This window comes from Lontra canadensis, unplaced genomic scaffold (genome assembly GCF_010015895.1).
Source record: "Lontra canadensis isolate GAN:19392208 unplaced genomic scaffold, GSC_riverotter_1.0 scaffold10, whole genome shotgun sequence".
Classification (NCBI taxonomy): Eukaryota; Metazoa; Chordata; class Mammalia; order Carnivora; family Mustelidae; genus Lontra; species Lontra canadensis.
The window spans coordinates 27,860,398-27,882,738 of NW_022631004.1; the positions used below are offsets into that span (position 1 = coordinate 27,860,398).

A 22,341-nucleotide genomic window follows, 5' to 3' on the forward strand; every position below is an offset into this window, starting at 1 on the left:
TTGGATGTGCTCTGGGAATATAGCACATTTCAGTGTGGGGATGTCCATGTTTCTAGAATTCCAAGAAGTGCTGTGCGTGTGTGCAGTTGTCTGGGGCAGGGAGTGCTCCTCTTGGAATGAACCAGAGTTGCAGCTGTGTGTGAAAGTAGTGAGCTTTGTCTGATGTGTCCAGTATGCTGGGTATGTGTATGTATGGCTTAGCTCTTACTGAGCTGAGAGACCTGGTTCCAGTTTGGTGACCTTGAACATATCCCTCAGATATTCCTGAGCCTCAGTCTACTCATTTTTATTTTATTTTATTTTTAAAAACATTTATTTACTTATTTTAGGGAGAGAGAGGGCCAGTAGGCGGAGAGGTACAGGAAGAGGGACAAGTTCCCTGCTGAGTGTGGAGCCCGATGACCATGACCCTGGGGCACCATCCAAAGACCCCGAGATCATGACCTGAGCCGAAATCAAGAGTCAGACCCTTAACTGACTGAGCCACCCAGGAGCTCCCAATCTACTCATTGTTGAATTACCCAGTCTACCCAGTCTCCATTTTTGAACTGGGGACTTAGTCTGGTTGATTTCTAAGTTCTCTTCCCGCTGGGTCATGCTGAGCATCCTGCTGGAGTATGAGGGCCTTTTGCTATTGGTTTTACTGTTGAATTTGGTTCTGGGACTCTCTGTGGCTTTAGGTCAGCCATTCCTTGTTTGCTGAGTCCTCCACCAGCTTCTGTACCTGAGTTGTTGCTGCCTGAAAAACTGGAAAATTAGCTTTTCAGAAATTTTCTTACTCAATGAAAATGCAGGAAGCTTGTGCATGAAACTCACTCGTCAAACACACACACACACACACACACACACACACACACACAGCAAGAAACCACAGGGCCTATCGGTTTGTCGTCATCAAGCAGACGAGAACAGCGCAGAAAACTCTAGGCAGAGAGGAAATGAACTTAAGAGAAGGGGGAACACACGGCAGGGAGGGGAAAAAGAGGGCGGGAGTGGAGGGAGCGAGCTGAAGGGCTGGGGTGCCGGCATGGTGGGAGGATGGAAGAAGTAGCCGTGAAACAGGGCTTCCTGTACCTTCTACAGCAGCAGACTTTTGGAAAGGTAAGAGCAAGACGACACTGGGACAGGGCGGAGGGGCTGGGGGGCTGCTAGCAATTCCTGGGGAGAAGGAGGAGCCCCCGAACATTTCCAAACCCTTATGGGAAGGTAGGCAGGGTGCCACCCACCATGTTAGACCCAGAGCTCGAGCTTAGGGGGAGTCTCTCCTTAGCAGTCGCTTGCTTCCCCAACCAGGTCCCAAACTGTGCTGTTTGCCCTGACGGTTGTGGTGTTCGCCAGCGGGGAGGGGAGTAAAGGAGGACTCTGACTCCATTTTTTGCCTCTTTGGCTCTGTAGTAACTTCTCACAGGGATGCTTGGGAAGGGAAGGGAAGGAAAGCAGCCATGGAGGGGATAATTCGGGGTTAGAGTGGAGGTTCCTTTTCCCTTTCCTGCTCCAGTGGGGTGAGTTTGGCTGGTGGCAAGCTTGAGCTGGGGTCTCTGTGGCCAGCCTCTTTTTCCTTCTTTGGCCTCCTTAAATGAGGAAGTCCTCCTTCCCTCAGCTGATTCACACCAGGGCTTCTCTGTCTCTCTCTCATGACCCAACCTGTCAAGGAATGAAGCAGGAAAGTTCAAGAGGGTGGACTGAAGTTCCTGGCCTGGGGCCTTCTGTAGGTCCTCGCATAGAGCAAGAACCATGGTCTCTGGTCAGGGCCCTCCTGCTGCCCTCTCATCCCTCCTCCGGGCTTCAAGGACTCATAGGATTTTTGCCCTTCGACCCGGATCTTGGCTGGGCCCACTTCCAGGGGCTCACTACTGTGCCATTCTGCCTTTGGCATTCCACCTGCTGTCACTGCCTCTTCCTTTGTTGTGGGGGACAGATCTCCAAAGATTTCTCCTTGCTAAGGTTCCTGTTGTTCTCTCTGAGCCCTTAGGTCACCTGTGATCTTTGCCCCTCTCCCTGTCCCTGAATGCTACCCCATGACCTCTCCCATGCCTCCTCCTCTCCCCTTTGGTCACCATCTCTCCGTTTCTGGGTGGCTCCCTCTCGGTACCCCACCTGCCACGCACCTGGATTCAGAAATGGCGCCGGTTTGGGGCTGTGCTGTATGGAGAGTCAGACTGCGCCCTGGCCCGGCTGGAGCTCCAGGAGGGCCCAGAGAAGCCACGCCGGGGAGAGGCCGCCAGGAGGGTGATCCGCCTCAGTGACTGCCTACGTGTGGCTGAGGCCGGCGGGGAGGCCAGCAGCCCCCGGGACACCAGCGCCTTCTTCCTGGAGACCAAGGAGCGCCAGTATCAGCTAGCAGCCCCGTCCTCAGAGCGCAGTGACTGGATCCAGGCCATCTGCCTCTTGGCCTTCCCTGTGAGCCATCCACGGGTGCAGAAAGGGCAAGGGGGCATGGCATGTGTATTGGGGGGGGGCTCTTGGTACCTGCTGTGGGCAGATGTTAGAAGAGCCAAGGTCAGGATGCTGGGGGCGGTTCCTTGTGGGGGGGGGGGGACCCCAGTCCAGAATGCGGAAAGGGTCAGCAGGCAGAGTGTGCTCTGGAGGAAGGCCTGGGCTGGAGGTGGGGCTGGGCGTGGGTGCCAGCAGTGAGAGCCTGGCGTCTTCCTCAGGGCCAGAGGAAGGAGCTGCTGGGGCCCACGGGGAAGGGCAGCCGGCCCCGCATGGAGGAGAATGAACTGTACAGCAGCGCGACCGCAGGTGAGGGCCTGTCTCCTCTCCAGCCTCCCCAGGGCTATGGTGGGGTGGGGCTGTGGCAGCTACATCTGAGTCTTCCTGCCCTGTGGTTGTCCCCAGCCCCGGCCAGCCCTGGCCAGCCCCCTTATCAGCCTCTCTGCATCGCTTCCGGGAGAGGCCTGGGGTGGGGGAGCCTGGCCCGCCCTGAGCTCACTCCCTCTTGCCCAGGGCCCTGCAGCAGGGAGAAGGCCAGGCTGGTGGGGGAGGGGGGTTCAGTGAAGGTGCTGCTCTTGGACTCGGCCTCCCCTGTCTGGGAAGAGAATGGTTTTGTTTCTGTGGATTTAAGGTGTCCTGTGGCAAGAGAGCTTTCTGCTGACAAGGCAGTCCCATTTTGTGATGTCTAGCCCACTGGGTTGGGTGTGTCGGGGAGCAGATGGACATAGGGTGACATTCGAGCCCCACCTCCCAGAGGGCGCTGGTTGGCATCAGCAATGGGCAGGCCAAGAGCTGGGAGGGTAGAGTTGGCTGCACCTGCAGCTGGGACAGGAGGACTTGGGGAGGTGGCTGGGTCAGGCAGGAGATTAGAGGGAGAAGGAGAGGCTGTGGCTCTGGCAACAGGGGCAGGAAGGATGTGGGCATGAGGTCGGGGTGCGTGTGGCTAGGGCCTGATGCCGACTAGGGTAGGGGGTGGAGGTATCTGACATTTTGGGGAGTATGACCTGTCCTAGGGCAGCTCAGCCTTCAAGATGTGGGGTGTGGGGTCATGGGCACATGGCTCACGCTTTTTCTGGAGACTTCTGGCACACTCATTTAGCAAGGCAGAGCTGAGGCAGGCCAGCTCTTTCCCATTAACCACCTTCTCCCCTTTCCTCCCCAGTAGCCCCGCGCAAGGAGTTTGTTGTGACCATGAGACCCACAGAAGCCAGTGAGAGGTGCCGGCTCCGAGGATCCTACACCCTCCGGGCTGGGGAGACAGCCCTGGAGCTGTGGGGTGGCCATGAGTTGGGCAGCAAGCTGTATGAGTGGCCCTACAGGTTTCTGAGGCGCTTTGGGCGAGACAAGGTGAGCAGGAGCTGCCAGAGGGCAGGTTCAAAGAAAAGAGCTGTGAGAGAAGAGATTGATCCTCAGGGAGAGTGCAGAGGGGCCCACCAAGGAGAATGGGAAGAGGAAGGAAAGACAGAGAGATAAGCCAGCAGAAGAAAAACAGCAGGGGTGAGGGGGAGTGCAGGGTGGGAGAGAGGAGGGCCTTGGAAGGACTGGGCAACAGGAAGAGGTATCGGTCAGAGGGGTCAAGGGTGGCTAACATTATTAAGGTTGAATATATATGCCAAGCTCCGTACTTGGATGGATGGGAAGAAGAAGGAAGGGTAAGAGCGAGGGCTTTGCTTTTTTTTTTTTTTTAGATTTTATTTATTTATTTGACACAGACAGAGACAGCGAGAGAGGAAACACAAGCAGGGGGAGTGGGAGAGGGAGAAGTAGGCTTCCCACAGAGAAGGGAGCCTGATGCGGGGGCTCAATCCCAGGACCCTGGGATCATGACCTGAGCTGAAGGCTTAATGACTGAGCCACTCAGGCCCCTGAGGGCTTTGCTAATTAAGGAAAAAACCCCCGAGGGAGGAGAACCAGCTTGGGGAGAAGCTCCCCCAGTTCCTGTGTAGGGAAGCTGGAGGTGATGGGTTTGTGCCTGGGAGCTGGGTGTAGGGGAAGCGACCCCACCCTGTGGCCTGGCTAATAATCTCTCTTTTCCCTCCACCCAGGTAACCTTTTCCTTCGAGGCAGGCCGGCGCTGCATCTCTGGAGAGGGCAACTTTGAGTTCGAAACCCGGCAAGGCAACGAGATCTTCTCGGCCCTGGAGGAAGCCATTTCTGCCCAGAAGAACAGCGCGCATCCTGGGCCGCAATCCCAGCCAGCCACAGTCCCTGCAGTGCTGCCACGGCCAGAAAGCCCCTACTCCCGGCCCCATGACTCCCTGCCACCTCCCTCGCCCTCCACTCCAGTGCCCTCTGCCCGGCCGCGGGGCCCGGAGGGGGAATACGCCGTGCCCTTTGATGCAGTGGCCCGTAACCTGGGGAAGAGCTTGAGGGGCGTCTTGGCGGTCCCTCCCCACGCCCCTGCGGACCCCCTGTATGACAGCATTGAGGAGCACCCACCCCCACGACCCGACCACATATACGATGAGCCTGAGGGAGTGGCTGCCCTGTCCCTGTATGACAGCCCACAGGAGCCCCAGGGAGAGGCCTGGAGGAGGCAGGCCACAGCTGACAGGGACCGCGGCGGCCTCCAGAGAGGGCAGGACCTCCCTGCCGCTGGCTGGCCACAGGGAACTGAGTATGACAACGTCATACTTAAGAAAGGCCCAAAGTGATGGGGGAGGAGAAGGCATGGACTATCAAATACAGGTGCTGAAGCCTGTGGGTGCTGAAGACTACCAGTCCCTACTGGGGGTGGGGTCAGAGGCCGGTGAGGAGGAGGGGGAGGCTGGTGTCAGGCCTCCCTTCTAGTTTCTGCTGGTTACTCCTCCTGGTTGCTGCATTCCAGGAACTTCCTTCTGTTCCTTCCAGAACCCTGGGCTTGGCCTGCCTTGGTCTGGTCTGAGGAATTGTCCCTCCCAGGGCCTGCTGCATGAGTCACCATCCCAGTGCAGGAAGAGTGCCTAAAAGGGACGCACCCTCCGCCTACCCCTTTCCACTTCCTCTTCTTTCTTTCCCTGGCCTAAAGGAACCTTGGGCATTTAGGGCAGAGGACAGCAAGGATGTCAGCAAATTGCCCTGGTTCCTTGGCTTGTGCAAGCCTCCTGCCTGCTGCGGATAGCCCTGGATCTAGGTGCTCGGGAGGACGGCTTGTAGCTTTCCGCAGGTTTTGGACTTCTCTGTGGCATTAAACATTTCTGGAATATTTTTGTGTGGCATCAGTGCTGTGGGGTGAGGATCGGACAGCCACAGCCCTCCTGGGGAAGGCCACCATTGCTACCTCCTGTCCCAGCAGCAAAATCTTCTCTGAGCCTAGGCTGGGTCCTAAGCATTTGTCCGCAGAGTAGCAGGTCTGTGAAAGTCAGGGCACTTTGGAAAAGATGTTTAAGCATCTCTAACTAACCCTTTGCTAGCTTGGGGTCAATGCCAGGAAAATAGTGGGGAAGCAAGGCGTATATTCGAAGAGCTGTCTTGGGGGATGGGAAAGAGTTGGCACTTCCTGAGGCCCTTATGCTCTAGAAGTGGGACTATGGAGCTGTGTGGCCCCGATGGGTCCCTTGCCTTCCTAAGACTTGCCTTCTTTGCCTACCATGTAGGTTCCGAGAACGCTTCCTGCTTTGTCATTCTCTATAGACTCCCCGTGTTCTACTTCCCTACAGGTCAGCCGCTAGGCCCCGCAGCCTCCCCTCTCATCAAAGCCTGCTTTTAGTCAATGTCAATGCTATACCATGCCATGTCAATACACTTCTGCTACCAGCCAATTCAGCCAATATTATGGAGCATTTTCAGGCTCTAGAGTGCCCTGGCCTCAAGATGCCAACAGCCCAGGGGGGCCGGGACAAGGACACAGGTACCCAATACAAGAGGGGGTCATTAGTGCCACAAGATGGGAGTCAGGATCCTGGGGCCAGAGGAGACAGCTGTTCACCAAAAGACATATGCAGAAAGACTTCACCAGGAAGGTGGATCTCCAAGGGTGGGAAGGAATTTGATGAAGACTAAAGGAATGTGTGAAGAGAGCATTGTGTGCAGAAAAGTGAGCATGAGTGGAGGTATGGATGTGCTCAGGAAAAAGTTCCACTTTCAGAGTGGAGGGAACATGCAGCCATCTAGTTGGGAAGGCAGGTTCCAAACATGTTGTGGAAGGAGGGATTAGAGGGGAAGGAGGAATGATGAGGCTTTTGAGCAGAGAGTCCCAGAACACCTGTGCATTAGGGCAATAACCCCACCAGCCCCGTGGAAAATGGGAATGGGGTTAGGAATGGTTTGAGGCTGCAATGGAAGGAGAAATTCAGAAAAGAATGGACTCCAAAGGTGTTGAGATAAGGTCTGCAGATCTTGGAGTCATATTGGGTATGGAACACTGAGGAATGGAATTTCTGGAAAGATCCAGGTTTGGGGAAGAAGGTGAGCTTGGTTTTTGACATGTAGAAGTTAAGATGGCTTTATTGTATCCAGCTAGAAGAGTCCTAAATATAGCTGGAAAAGGGTTCCAGAGCTCAGGAGGGAAATGAGACAGATCCTCTCCTGTGTGTTATGATGGACATTTTATCTCAAACCATGTCTTTGCCCCTTGTTACGGGAAGTTGAGGCAGGCGGGTGAGCAGGCTAGAGACAGAGCCCCTGCCCCTTTTGTCTGTGCCAAGGGCTGTCCCTGTTGCCACCGTCCAGTCCCAGCCTCAGAATACACCGGGGGAAGGGAGGCCAAGGCCTCTAAGGGCTTCAGTCATTCCCCTCCCCAGCCCCGCAGGAGTTGAGGACTCCTCAGCAAGTATGCCCCATTTCGGATTTCCTCGGGCAGCACTTGAGGTGGCTATCCCAGATGGTCCCAGCAGGGGGCAGTGTTCGCCTGTGGAAAAGGCCACTGGGGGCTTAGCTGCGGCCAGGTGTGGGGGGTTGGTCCTGAAGGAGGGAACTTACGCCTTTGCTAAAAGAATGGAGGCTAACCTGAAGACTTGGCATGTCCGAGCTTGCCTCTTCCGATGCTCAAATCCCACCCGGAGCCCTGCGTACCCTGCCTCCCAGCGGTGTGGGACCCTAAGCTGAAAACTGCCCCCTTCTCCCCGCTTTCCCCTCTGCAGAGATCCAGGGACTTCTGAGTTCTTCTGTTCCTTGCTCTAAAGGGAAGTGGTAGATGGGGCCCTAGGGAAAGGTGGTGTGCAGGCGGAGGGCAGGGGAAGTGGAGCATTTGGGGAAGTTGGGAGGAGTAATGAAAGTCCTTGGGGCAGCTTCTAAGGACAATGATGGTGCTGATGAGGGAGCAGGAGGCTGGCTGAAGACAAAGCAAAAGCTGGCTCCTTGCACCCCCTCTCCACCTGCTCCCCTCGGTAATGTGTGTGACATTCCTCAGGCACCCCTGACTGCCAAAAGAAACAAATAGTTAACTTGCAGAGATCAAAGTCCTGCAAGACAGGAATCTCCCAACTATCTTGATGTTAATGGCTTGCTAAAAGACAACAGTGGTCTCCTGGCACCTTGTAGGCCCTCTTTAGCATATGAAAACTCCATTGAAACCTTCCTTCCCCTCACCTTCCCCCAACCGCAGGGTACTTAACCTGCTATTCCTCACAACCCGGGGCAACAGCTCTTCCTGCCCCACGGGTCCTGTCCCTGTGCTTTAATAAACCACCATTTTGCACCAAAGATGTCTCAAGAATTCTTTCTTGGTTATTGGCTCCGGACCTCAGCCCACCGAACCTCACCTAGGTTCTAGAACTTAATCAGTGCCATCAGTGTCCCTCTCAGAAGACATGACCAGGTGGGTGGGTCATCCTACAGAGAACGCCTGCACCAGCCACAACCGCGGTGTCGCCTAGGATGAGTGCCCCTTAGTCCATGCCACATCCCGGCCTCACCAAGAGCTGGGTAGCTGCGGGAGCAACACGGACCCATCCCCTGTCCTCGTGGAGCCCACATGCAGAGGGGCTATGCAGGAGACGTTGACTGAATGGATTAGTGACTGGGTGAGCCTTAGGGATCCATCTCAAACAGAAACACAGGGGGAAAGCCTCCCTTGAAGTGTTTCTGTGCCAGCCCCGCTGTCATAGGGAAGGAAACAGACTGGTCTTGAGGGGACAGGGCAACGTAAGACCAAGTGGCAGTGCTACTGGAAAGCTCCTTGGGGCTCCAGGTCTGCTACCTGGCTGCTGTTGATACCACGAGATGCTCTGCTGTGACCGGGACCCTTAGAAACTGCTTTTATTGGCTAATCATTATGCAGAGGTGACATCGGGGCAGGGAAGAATGGTACCACGAGCGGTGCCCAGCATAGAGATGTGTACACAGAGTCACCTAAGAGCATGGGTGTGCCCACAAGCACACTATATCATTCTTCCTGTTTCTCTTCTCACTCTTGCCCTCCTTCGGATTTTCTTTTTTCAAGAGCATGAGTGGGGTGTGTGTGTGTGTTCACCTGTGTGTGTGTGTTTTGGCCTGTGGCCTACCCTGTAAGTCTACTCTGGGCTCCCAGTGGGGGCATCCAGGGCTCGCTGGTGAGTTCCCACCTTGACACCTCGGGATACACTGAGGTCCAGATTGCCTGGGCCACTCTGCTCACTTAGACTCCTCCCTAATGGCTGCACTCAAGCTGTTGCTGCCACCACCTTTCAGCCGTGATGCTAACCAGCCTCCTGCCTCCTGCCTCCTAGGCACTGATTCAATTAGCCAAGGTGCCCACCTCCTGCAAGGGCCATTTATAAAATCAGCTGGGGCAGCTGGAGACCCTCAGGGAGGGTGGGGCTGGGAAGCAAGTGGGGAGGTCAGTGAGTGACAGAGGGAGGTAGAGGGATGGGAGGTGGCTTTCTGGGCAGAGGCATGTGATCTGATTAGGCATCAGGCTGGCTTCCCCTGGAGAGCAGCTGCACATCACTGCCCTGCTCCCATCCTCAGCTCCCAGGCCAGTCCAATGCCGACCAGCCAGCAAGGAGCAGGCCCCATCCATCTCCTGGCCCTGGCCAGGCTTGCCCCTCTCTTCCTGGCCTCTCTCTCATGTTACAGCCCTCTTTTTGACACCAGCTCCTAGATGCCTGGGTCAGAGGTAGCTAGTGAGTTCAGGAAGGGCTGTGGGTGGGGGAGCACCAGGTTCCAGGGGATCTGGTGTGGAGCCAGAGTCCCAGAGCTGGGATTAAGTAATTCTAAGCCCTGCACCCTGGCAGCCTTCTGCTTTTAGACGGAGCAGGGGAGGGGGAGGGTGGCATGAAGGTGTGCCTGAAGAGACTATAGTAGTTGGGATGACAATACTGTTCTTGAGTCTGTACAGCCTTTCTGTATTTATAAGCCGCTTCAAGGGTGTTTGAGGCAGTCGGCGAGGCACACAAACTGTGCCCTGATGACCTGGGTTCCAGGTCATCTGCCTCTGCTACTTGCTCTCTGCGTGTCTTTGTGTAGCTTTTCCAAGCATCTGTGTGCACACCTGTAAAATGGAGATACTAGTGATATGTATCTCAGAGGTTTGCTGTGAAGACTAAGGGAGGGAATAACCACGGGGCACTAGGGCAGTGCCGGGCCCATCCAGAGCTCCCATCTTACCCACAGTCTCGCTGTATTTCCAACCAAGCTGAGGCAGACAGGGTGAGATGTCCCCATTTCATAAGCAAAGGAACAGAAGCAGAGAAAAGCAGAGCCCCCTACCTTTGGGAGCTGAACTTGGGCTTTGTGGAAGCGGGAGGGCCTGGTTGGGAAGGAGAGATAGGATTTTGAGAAGAAAGAAGAATATAGTCAAGGAGAGGGGAGGAGAGCCACATCAAAGCCTTTTGGAGCTGGCTATATAGCTTCTCCTGAGGGGACTCTGTCCAGCTGGGCAGAGCAGCACTGTCTGGCCCTTTTATGCCCAGAAATGGGAGAGCTTAGAAGTAGGCTGTTTCATGGACTAGAAGGCCCAGGACTTGAGGCAGAGCCAGAGAGCAGAAGCCACAGGGGAGGTCTCCCCCTTTCATCTGAGCCTCTGCATCCACTCATGGCCTGGCAGCTGGGACCCCAAGGCAGGCACAGGCTCCTTGCTGGGAAGGGGCACCCGGCGCTCCGGTCTGGCGAGTGATGCCCTCTGGTAGGATCAAAACACAGCTGTGGAGCCCCTGCCCCGCAGCCAGCCGAGGGTTGGTGGGAGGAGGAGGCTGAGGAGAAGGTGCGGAAGGGACGCAGAGACCTCTGCGGGAGCTGGCTACCTCTCCCTCTGGACTGCAGACAGAGTCCAGTGGGGGAAACTACGGGGGCCCCCGATGTGTCATGGTTTGTGGAACCGCGAGACTCCCCATCCAGAAGCATTCCCCCAACTGACTCCAGGAATCCCAGGCCCCGCCTTTCGGGTCGTCGCCCCTCTCCCAGCAGAGGCCTCTTTAAAAATGCAAAGTGAGGATGGGCGAGAGGCGGGGTCCCGACTGCAGACTGCCGGAAGGGAGGCGGGAGGGGGGAAGGGCCCCGACTGGGGTTTGGAGGGACCGGCTGGTGGGGGCTGCCCCCCACCACCCTTGCAGCCCGGAAACCCCGCAGCCAGGCGCAAGGGCCCGGAAGGCGTAGACAGCGCCGGGCTCTGCCTAGGATGCGGGCTGGCGGTCTTCCCCTGTTGGAGCCCACCTGTCTTCCTGTGCCCATCTGGGCGGCTCAGCCCCACTCCTCCACAGCAGGGCCCTCGGGGTTCCCGGGAGCTGGGAAACCCCTCTCCTGTGACCTTTCAGGGAGCAGAACATTGGAGCCAGAAGGCGCCTTGGCTACCATCTCGCCTGAGTGCTTATCTTCCACTTAAGGAAACTGAGGCCAGGTTAATTTTGAATCCCTTTCAGATGTATTTACATTTTATTAGAAATTGTTTACAGTCGTGCTTAATGCAAAGGAACGCAAGGCTGATGGCGAGTCCTGTGATGCCCACAGGGAGACATTTTCAGTCTTTTAGGTGCCCAGGGGAGGGACCAAGGGGTGGGGATTCCTGAATGCTCTAGTCTAGGATCTCTGAGCAAAGCTGTCTTCACTCCCCCAATGTCACCCCTGCAAGTCCCTGAGCAAATGCCCAGGGGTATGAGCCAGAGGCCCAGGTTAATTAAGGGCAGCTTAGATAGAGGCTGTTCACTTTCTGCTGGTTACCTCACTGATCCATACAGGAAGGAATGCTATGCAGTCCTATTCTCTTTCTATTTTCCTCCGATAACTATGCCCCCTCTTCTTTGCCTTTGTTATCCTTGACCCTAATCCCCAGCAGCAGCTTTCCTCAGCAGGGTGGCAGCCGGTTCTGGGCTCCCAGGTTCCTGCTTCCTCCTGCAGAGAGGAACAACTCGCTCCATGAGCCGTTATGGGGCAAGGGCAGCTGAAGGATTGGTGGGGAGGAGAGGGAGCAGGGAGAGGCAGATGGCTCGACCTGGCCAGACGGGAAGGTGTAGACAGAAGAAGGAACAAACTGAGATGGCGACCAGGCAAGGGACTGGAGGTTCTAGCAGGATGGGGGGGGGGGTGTTCCCTGGGGAACTCTGGGAGAGTGGTTGGGATAAGACCACGTTGCCCTGTCACAAAGGAAGGAAAAGCCTCAAGAAATGAGTCTGTGGACAGCAGAGTGGTCACCAAAGCCCGGTTCCAGTGCTGCTGGGTGCCTGGGGGGCTGGTTAGTTCAAACCTGGGGTTATGCCAGAGGACCAGTGAGAAAAATCCTCAAGGACTGTTGGCTGAGACGGAGTGGGAAGCTGGCTGGGTCTGGGGAAGGGAGGTGGTGCCGGGGGAGGCTAGAAGGGGGGGAGCATGACCCGCTAAGGTGGGCTGGCTGGGCATAGAACCAGGGGCACGGAGTGCTCAGCAGGCTTTCGTGGACCTGGGAGGCTGGAGAGGAGCCTGAAGGAAGTAAGAACTGGCTTTCTGAGCCAGGCCTCCAGTGTCTGGGACCTGCAGTGCCAGCTGGGCAGAACGGAGCAGCCAAGCCCAGCCTGAATCTGAGGCGGAGACTGGGCCACCTACCTCCCTGCAGGCATTTGGACCTTCAGGCTTTGTCAGATCCTGACAGCCAACTTGTGATTTCCGGCTCCTGCTTTCTGGCTTGGCTGGCTCAGCACATGGTCCTGCTTCCCAATAGACAAAGGGAGCTGCCTCCCTTAAAAAAAAAAAAAAAAAAAAAAAAATCTTTGATTCCTCAAAGGGGGCAGCAGTACAGAGTATAGAAGTGTCTGGGCTTGGGGCATCTCTGCTCTGTGCTCTTAACCTTGAATGTCCATGATGGCGACAGTATGGTATACCACACAGAGCACTGAACTAGAAGCCCGGATCCCTGCTCTGCCACTAACTGGCTGTGGGATTCTAGGCAAGTCACTCCCCCTCTCTGAGCCCCAATTTTTTTTTTTTATCTGCAAAGTGAGAGAGCTGCATTAGGAGACCTTTAATGTTCCCATGAGCTCTAGAGTCCTTTGTTTTAAGGCAATTGCCAAGGACAGAAAGGCAGTGGGAATGACTTCAACAAGAGGGAGTATTGGAAATATGAGTTACAAAATCTTAATTTAAATGTAGACTGGACCCACAGACGGAGTTCAGACGTGTCTGGAGAACTGGTAGGGTGGATCCTCTCGCATGAGAGACAGAGGAGTTTCCTGGAAGAAACCTCACCATCAAGGAAGGAGACAGCATTGCAGCGTCTCTGTGGGTGGTTGTACAGGTTGGGCAATGAACAATGCTAGCGGGCTCGGGTGAGCATGACAAGCTTGGTTGAGGAATAAAGCACAAGCTGTCAGAGAGATGGGGTGCTCTGAGGACTGTATAGTATCTACGTGGCTACCATACAGTACTACAGGCTGTGCACCGCACAAGTCCAGGGGTGCCGTTCACATGGACCATGGTGGAGCTGTGCTTGGGTATCTATCTCTTGGTCCTGTCTCTCAGCACCCTTGGAGCACTGGCTTCACCTCTGGGCATTTCTTACAGTTGGGCTTGAGACAGAAAAGAGACAGTACCTTAGGAGTTTCTGGTGCCCAGTGGACACAGAAGTGCAGGAGCAGAAGACATAGGCATGGTGGTCTCAGTGGAGGTGGCATCAGTACTAGAAGACAAGACAGCCAGTACCTGCGTTAACCATAAATGTCTGGGGGCGCCTGGGTGGCTCAGGGGGTAAGCGTCTGTCTTCAGCTCAAGTCATGGTCTCAGGGTCCTGGGATCGAGCCCCACATCGGTCTCTCTGCTCAGCAGGGAGCCTGCCTCCTCCTCCTGTCTCTCTCTGCCTGCCTCTCTGCCTGCTTGTGATCTTCTCTCTGTCAAATAAATAAATAAATAAAATCTTAAAAAAAAAAAACCATAAACGTCTGAGGGGCACTTTTCATGGACTTGGGTCTTTCATTAGTAGGTGCCTGCAAAAGACTGTACAATCTTGTGTCACCTTCCTTGGCAGGTGGCCTTAGAGCTCTCCCTCTGTACACCTGCCTTTCTTCCCTCCCGTGGTCCCGGCTGGGCTCGCCCTCTTTCAGCTCCCAGAAATGCCTGTCACCAAGTTTAAATCACCCCTGACCCGAAACCTTCTCCACTCCATGTAGCTTTCTGCCATGCCTCTCCTCTCAGTCATATGCCTGGTCCTCTCCGTTCTTTTCACAAAGGGAGTCATGAGGGAGAGAGGGCAACTTTGGGTTTGGAAGTCATGATCAGCCTCTGGGGCTGCTTTGTCACACTGTATCATATCATCTCAGCACCTGGGTGTGAATACCAGCTGCAGCTGTGGGGACGATGGCCCCTCGCCTGGACACAGGGCTTCCTAGAATCCAAAGCATTCCACATTCTCCTTGGTTCCTTTCAAAACAGTGCATGTTATTGTATTTTACAGATGAGGACGCTGAAGACCAGACTGGAGACTTGATGACTCGCTCAAGGTCACAAGGCTCCTAAGTGGCCACGTGGGATTCAGCCACGCACACAACCTGCCTGGTGGGTGCACCAGGCACCCTTTGTGATTCAAGAACTTCCGAGAGGCAGTGTCGCAGAATGGGAAGAAAACCTGCTCTAGCACTTGCTTGTGCTACCTTGGACAAGTCGTTTCGCTTCTCTGAGTCTGTTTTCCCATCTGTGAAGTAGGCTTAGTCATATCTGTCGACCTCCTGGGGTTGCCACGTGGCTTAAATAAGATGGTGGGAAAGCGAGTGGCAATTGTGAGCCTCTATTCCATCATGAACACTTATCAGCTCATATCTCAGGGACCACCTGAGCTTCTGAGAGGTGCGGGACTGAGAGCAGTGTGAATGGGACCTAAGGTGGCTCTATGGTGGGGAGGTGGGAGCTCTGAACTCTAAGATCCACCTGTCCTTGGCGGGCCAGCTGGCTCCCTCTGAAGCTTGGCAGAGGCAGCACACACAGCCGGGTCTGGCGTAAAGGTGCCAGGGCAGAGGGAGACTTTGGCACCTATGGGAAGGCTGATGGTGCACCGAGGCTTGGGCCTGGCTCCTTTAAGTCGCTGCCCCTTCCTGCTGTTCCAGACAGGGGGGCAGATGATGGATGGCCTGAAGAGGTGGGGGAGGGAAGCCACAAGAAAAAGTGGGATGGAGAACTGACCAGCTGACGAAATCTCCAGGAGATCAATGGAGACCCTCTGAATGGAGGAGCTGCACTTAGGGAGACTGGCGGCCTGTGGTTGGGCTCCCCAGGGCCTGTTACACACTGCCCTGCTCCCAGAGAAGAGAGCAGTTCTGGCTGGAGGCCTGGAGTCCTTTCCTGCCCCCCTACTCCCACTCTAGGATAACCCAGAAGCCTTCTCTACCGCCCTCCCCACACCCACCCAGGCTATGCTCTGTTCAGGAACTGAGGCGGTAGGTGTGGTCTCCATCCTAGAGAGCATACTGGCTCTTTAAAGTGTGTCCCTGTGGCGCCTGGGGGGGCTCAGTCATTAAGCGTCTGTAGCACGGGGCTCAGGTCATAATCCCCAGGTCCTGGGATCTAGCCCCTGCATTGGGCTCCCTGGTTGGCAGGAAGCCTGCTTCTCCCTCTCCCATTCCCCCTGCTTGTGTTCCTTCTCTCACTGTCTCTCTCTCTGTCAAATAAATAAATAAAATCTTAAAAACATAACAAAACGAAACAACTTAAGTGTGCCCTTGATAAAGCTGAGCAGGTGGGGGTGCCAGGGTGTCCTTCTATGGCTGCATCTGGATGCTGGCACATTCCGAATGTCCCAGGCTTGTCATTGCTGGCCAGCGTAGGCACCTTTAGGTCACTGATGGCTTGGTCTTCAGGGCCACCTCCTGCCCACAGAAGGTGAGGCTGCAGGAGGGACAGCCATATCACACTCTCAGCTCCTTCTCTGGGAGGTCTGGACTCCAGACGCCCTCCCAGCAATTCATGGCACCCCTAAGGGGAGTGATAGAGTTGGTCCCTAAATAGCCTGGGGTCCCCTGATGGGCAAGCTCAGACACCACCCACATGGGTCATCTTCCCAAGTGAAAGGATAATCTGAAGGACTCTTTCAGTTTTCAGGGGTCCTCCTGAGGCTACGCTCTGGACTGGCTCCCCTGAAGAAGCCCAAGCCTGGCCCGATCAGAGCTGTTGGGGGTACTGGGGGGTAGGAGACAGTGATCTGGGGCCCAGGACATTCCTCTCCCTGGGGCCCAAGCGTGTACTTTACGCACATAGGATGCTTGGTAAGGTTGGCTTCAATGGGCTCACAAATCCCCTCGGCTCTGAGCAGTCTCCTGCTTCATCCATAAACATTCTGGCCTTTACTGTGGGGTCTGCAGCCCAGAGTGCCAGTGTGCCAGGTCTTCTGGGCACCTGAGGTTTTGGACCTTGTAACACTGAACTAAAATGCCAGGGAACCTCCAAAGAGCTTCATACCGGGCCTGGCTGGGGGCCACTGCTCCAACGAGCCAGAATCTGTGCAACTCACTCCTGGCCCTGGCTACCTAGACAAAGACACGATGAGGCCTTCTTGAGGGGTTTGGCTGGAGAAGAGGAGAGAGGTGGTCAGCTGATACACCTTTCTCAGGAGTCAGGGAGAGCTGAACTGACTTTAGAGGTGGACCAGCACTTGGCTGTGAAATTCGGGGGCCTGACTTCCCACTTTGTACTCATCTGTCTTGAGACACTCTGAGCAGGGCAGGAGGGGGCCCCAAATATCTCCCCCATATAATCCACCATTATTCCTGGACTCCATTTGCTCATGAAAGATTTGATCATTTCTAAATGTCTCCCTTATAAAATGCAAATACTTCTATAAAGTAGTCATGGCCTAAGTTCATTCTTAGCCACCATCTCAGTTATTATCATTTGGTGGGAGGTAGACAACAGCTAGAACCTTGGTCTGGATGGGGTGTTCGTGCGCCTGCACGTGTGCTTGTGCGTGTGTTCGGGTTGGAGGCAGGAGATCTGTGCTTCCATTCATTCAGCAAGTATTGATGGAGCATGGGGGAAGTGCCAAACAAGTGTTCTTGGTCCTGGGGATGCAGAGTGGAAGTAAGAGATGGAAATCGGCCCTTGTGGGATTTCCATTCTTTGGGGAGAGGGGAATAATAAACCAATAAGAAACAAGTGAAATTGATGGGATATCCGTTTGTGCTATGGGAAAGAACCAAGCAGGGAAGGGGCTAGGATTATGGAGGGAGGAGGGGCAAACCTCTGGTGGTAGGGGCGATGGCTATGAGGAAGAGGTGGTGTTTGCCAGCACTGAGACCTGAGGCACTCACTCTCAGGTGTGCAAGTGCCATGGGGCCTGCTATCTGTCCCTGCCCCCCTCCTCCTACATTCAAAGCCCCAAGATCCACAGAGCTCTTGGGTCCCAGCAGAGAAGACTATAGGGAACCAGTCCCCTGGCGGACCAGCTGGAAATGTTTCCCGGGGTTGGCAGGAAGAGGGAGCTAGTAGAGCTCGCTAGGTCTGGACCAGCCCAAATAAGTGAGGAATGCGGTGCTTGCTCACCTCGCATGGCTCATTACCCAGCCCTAATCTGGGCGATTTCTCTCTCTCTCTCTTTTTTTTTCATACCAAGATCTGTGGGGGGAAGGGGAACGGTGGAGCTACTGGAGTTACAGGGGTCACTCTGCAGCAGAAATTCAAGGTTTGGGATAGCACTGTGGGGGGCAGTGGTGGGTGGGCGAGGGCTTGTTTCAGAAAACACCTGGTTTCCTTCCCACCCTCTTTCACTCCTTCCCTCTGTCCATTTCTCCATTCACTTTTCTCTCCCTCCTTCATTTCGCCATTGAGGGTCTTCTCTGGCTAGGTAAAGGGGCAGAAAAAAAAAAAGGCAACAAATTCTTGACTCAAGGAGTCTAGTGGGGAGATGGGGAGAGACTCGAAGCATGGTATGTTTGAGTGCTCAGGGGTCCACACACATAACACCAGAGTGTGGTTGCCTGGTCCATGGAAGGAGGCCTGACTCTACTCGGGCATCAGGGAAGGCTTCCTGAGGGAGGTGATGCAGCAGCCGCACCCCCAGACTGCGAGGGGCGAAAAGGGTGGTGCTCCAGGCCGAGAGACTTGTGAGCTTCATCACTGTGGGTAGAGGGCTGGCTCTGACCTTCAAGGACCCTTACTGTCAAGAAGGAAATCTGAAGAAGGGCTTACGGGGACCAGTGGTGCAGGGCAGGAAGGAGCAAGTATGGAGGGTCGTGCCTCAGAGAGCTGCGTTCCTCAGAGAGCTGCGTTCCTCATGGGCAGACACAGTGGGATCACGGACTGCTGGCCCTAGAGAAGTGGAGAGACGATCCAGTCCAATTTAGTCCTTTACATATGTGGGGACAGGCCTCGAGGGGCCAGGACAGCTGCCCGAGGTCCCAGAGCGACAGCCAGCGAGGCTTCCCGCCCCGAGCCGTCCTGAGCATGCTTGCTGGTGCGAGGGCCTGCGCTAACTGAGCCTTCGCCATGCGGAGCGCCGTTCTAAAGGCTTTCTGTGGACCAACTCCTGCGTCCTCACAAACCCCCTGGAGGTGGGTGGGCTGTCACTTCCGGATTTTTCAGAGGAGGAACCCGAGGCAGAGCAGGTAGAAGGTCCCACTGCTAGTATGGAGCAGGGCTTTGAGCCCCGCAGTTTGCCCCAGCGGTCATCTTCGCCCCCTGGCGGTGACGTGGAGAGGTGGCCCCGCTGTCCCTGCCTGAGCACCAGGCGGGCATTGGTGGGTGCGGCACAGTCCCAGAACCCTCTACACTCCCCCAAATCATCTCAACTCCCTAGTCTCCCTGATGCTTATGATTTTTGCAGACTCTCCAGCAGGGAAGGGCTGGGAGATCTTGAATAACCGACGCTGGGGGTGGGAGATGGGGAGGCCATTATTTCCAGCATTTGCTGATTTCTTTGGTGTCAATATTCCATATATGGCCATTTCTCAGCCATCAGGTTGATATCAGTTGGCCTGCAAAACTCCCGAAAATCCTGCCATCAGCTCTCAACATGGAGCAACTCCAGCAGGCCCCAGCAACAGCCCCCCCTTCCTTCCCCACCCTGCCTGAAGCCCCCCTTTCTCCCATCCCCTGCCTCCTCTCATACAGCCTCTGATTAGACTGGGTTCACGTAAACGGATATGATTTGAAAGTTCTCATCTTGGGAGGTTTGAAAACGGTTTTATTTTCTCTGCTCAAAAAGAAATAATAATAAAAGATTCATGGAGTGCTTCCCACTATAATCATTTCCTGGAAGGGACCTTAGTGATTTAGTTCAAATCTTGGTTTTATAGATATGGAAAGTTGGCCCCGAGAGGAGGGACTGGCCCAAAAGCACACAGCCTGTGACTCCCCAGCTGCGGCGAGAAGCGAGGTCAGGCTCCTGGTCCCCTGGCTCTTTCTCCTGTCATGTCACAGAACTGCTCTGGGTTCAGTGGGGAGTGATTCATGGCCAACAGAAGGAAAATGCAGGATGAATTTTGGCTTTGCCCCATACCAGCCTATGGCTTTGAGCCAGCATCTTAAATGCTTTGAGTCTTAGCTTTATCATTTTAAAAATGCCGATCTTATTAATACTTGCCTTCTGTTTCTCACAGGGGTGTTGTGAAGACCAAAAGAGATAAATGGGTAGCAAAGTACATCTAAAGGAAGGAAATACAAATGGTTCTTAAATGTATACGACGATGTTCAATCTCATTCAGAATAGTAGAAATACAAATTAAAATTACACTGATAAATAATTTTTGCTCCTATCAGATTGGCAAGAGTCCAGAAATTTGATAACACATTCTAATAGTGAAATTGTGAGGAAACAGACACTCTGATATTTCTCAAGGCAAGATAAATGTGTGTGACCTCTATGGAGGGCAATTTGGCCATAGCTATCAACATTATAAATACACAGATCTTCTGACCCAGCAATTCCACTTCTGGGAATTTATTCTGCAAATATATTTGTGTAAGTGCAAAGGACCTATCTTTATGAATATTTGTTGCAGCCTTGTTTGCAATGGGAAAAGACTGGAAACAAAGTAACTGTCCATCAAGAGGTGTCTTTTTGGGAGACTCTGGTTCACCCATGTGAGGAATACTATGTAGCCATAAACAGGAAATAGAAAGAAAGTTTTGTATGATGTGTAAGACACACTGTCAGGTGCAGAAAAGCAAGGTGGAGAGCAGTCTGTACAGTATGCTGCATTTTGTGCTTTAAAAAGGGAGACTAAAGGAATATTTGCTTGTGCCTACATAATGAAACTCTGGAAGGATCTCTGAGGAGCTAATAACAGGTGGCCTCTTGTGGGGGATGAGGTTGGGATCTGGAAGGATGAGAGATGGGAATGTCAGGGAGAGTCCTCACTGTTTGCCTTTTAATATGTATTTTTAATTTTTCCAACCTTGTACTTGCATTAGCAATTCAAACATGTGAATAAAACATGGATTTGTAAACTGGAAAGCACCTTGCTGATGCTAGTTACTTGGGCTGTCGCTAATATAAAAATGAGCTAAATGGCATGACTAGCACCAGAGTCTGCGGGAAGGCAAAAGCAGAATGCTTGGGAGTGGAAGAAGGCAAGGGCAGTGGCAGCGGGGGGTGGAGGGTGGGGTCCTGAAGGAAAAGTGTTCTGTGTTGTATGGGAAGTGGTCGGTCAGGGTGATGCAGTGGGCCCCGGGTAGTGAGGAGGGATGCAGCTCCCGCCCAGGTTGGTCAGACTGGTCGTTGTCTGTTACATCCAAGCTGCCTCTTGCATGACATCCAGTTTGTTGGGGGTATTGGCACCAATCCTCCCTGGTTTGTTCAGGAGCTCTGGCTTCAATGCTCCGGGTCATGAGTGCAAGCATTCTACCTGTATCGGGCTGCGTAAACCTCTCATAATGCTTCGAGGTGGGCCCTGGGATGATCTCCATTTTACAGATGACGAAACTGAGGCACAGAGAGGCTAAGCACTTTATCTGAGAGTGGGAATGGAGCTGGGGTGTGATTACAGGCAGTCTGGCTCTGGCACAGTCCTCCCAATGTCTATGGGACACAGCCTCTTCGGGTGAGCCCCGTGGCTTCCTTGACTGCTCGGTGCCATCTCTGTAGCTCTTGGTCCTTTCTCCCGCTGTGCCTGGATTAGAACATCACTGCTGGGTCAGAAAATAGACCTTTGATGTCTGTGAGGTGAGGAGAACCATCACTAGTCTGGAGGGCCCCTTTGTTCCTCCTGGATCTTTTGGGCACCGTTTTGGGTCTGCTGAGCCCTGTGTCCTAGAGCTTCTGCCTTTCCTCTCAGGGAGGAATTGGGGCAAGGATGGGAGGTATTAGAGCACCCCCTCCCCTTTACATCTCTGATATCCCAGAAACAAATCCTAGCAGACAGAGGCCTCTTGCCAATTAGACCAAGGCAAGGGCCTTGCTATCTGTGGTGGGATCTGGGGGGGGAGGCAGGGCTACATGGCAAAGTGAGAGCATCATGTCTCCAATTAAAGTTGTGAGGATTCATCTTCTAACTCAGCCCCCCTCAGAAATTGACATTTATTAGGTTGTCAAAGTTGATTTTTCTTCCTGGCCCTTTCCTGCCCCCAACTCTGGGGTTGTGTGTGTGTGTGTGTGTGTGTGAGAGAGAGAGAGAGAGAACATGCTTGTAAATAAATACCTATATTCTGCTTTTCAAAAACTAAAAATGTGGTATTTATCCCTATCAGAGATTTGGCTACTTGATTCCTGAGAGAGTGGAAGGCAGCTCCCCTGGGGGGCATGAGCCCCTATAGAGGGCAAAGGGTCTGAGATGATGCTAGTCTTATCATCAGGGTGAAGCCAGCCCCATGTAGAGATGGAGGTTGTCCACAGCATGATTTTAGAGGTGCCTGACCCCATCACCCTGAAAAAGTCTCTCTTGCATGTGCCACCGGACCTGGAATTCCTCCCCTGGGGTATCATTCTTATGAATTTATTCATCCCTTTCCTGGCGTCTCTTTCAAAGTGGAATATTATTCTCTAAGAGGGGAATGCATTAAGTCACTAACATCCCAGAAGCAAAGAATCCAGAGCTGGAAGAGATTCTGAAGATGGTCTTATGCTTTCTCGAAGAGAGGAAGCTGGGATCTGCCCACAGTCACTGAGGATGTCAGGGACCGTGGTGGGGCCATTGCCCAGATCCTCTGACACCAAGCTCAGTGGGACCTGGTTTATCAGATTAGTCTTCTTTGGGGACGAGAGGGGGCCTGGTCATATGTAGGCCCGACCCCCAGGTGAGGGAAGGCTGATGAGGCGGGAGTGATAGAGAAAGGATATAGGAAGGCTGGACCAGTGTGAAGACAATTTTGTTGTATTTCCTCTAATCGAATATGCTGCCAGTCTCGTTTTCTTTATTTTACATGGTGACAAGGGCCTCAAAGGCAGGGGGCACTCACAGCCTTCCCACACTCTCAGGACTCCCTTGGGTCTCGATGCTGGCCCTTGGACAGGCATCCGATAGAATGGACCACACAATGAAAAAGTCCTCCTTTTTCAGTTCTCTCTCAAAGACACCAACGTGGAGCAAATTGTACCTTTCCCCTCCCTCCGCCCCCCCAAAAGAAGATATGTGGAAGTCCTAACCCTCAATGCCTCTGGATGTGGTCTTATTTGGAAATAAGTTTGTT

The 22,341-nt window shown here is 53.9% G+C and overlaps 1 protein-coding gene across 3 annotated transcripts; it reads left to right on the top strand.

Moving 5' to 3' along the window:
* Positions 1–927: 927 nt before the first annotated feature.
* Positions 928–5,557, top strand: DOK2 (docking protein 2). Of its 3 annotated transcripts, none has more exons than XM_032855891.1 (5): positions 929–1,101; positions 2,119–2,400; positions 2,655–2,742; positions 3,599–3,780; positions 4,479–5,557. In XM_032855891.1, exons 1-5 carry the CDS (start codon positions 1,039–1,041, stop codon positions 5,085–5,087), a joined length of 1,224 nt encoding a protein of 407 aa, XP_032711782.1. In that variant the 5' UTR covers positions 929–1,038; the 3' UTR covers positions 5,088–5,557. The 3 variants fall into 3 exon arrangements, with proteins under 3 accessions (XP_032711783.1, XP_032711782.1, XP_032711780.1); XM_032855889.1 differs by having other exon boundaries at positions 931–1,101; positions 3,596–3,780; XM_032855892.1 differs by lacking the exon at positions 2,119–2,400 and having other exon boundaries at positions 928–1,101; positions 3,596–3,780.
* Positions 5,558–22,341: the final 16,784 nt, after the last annotated feature.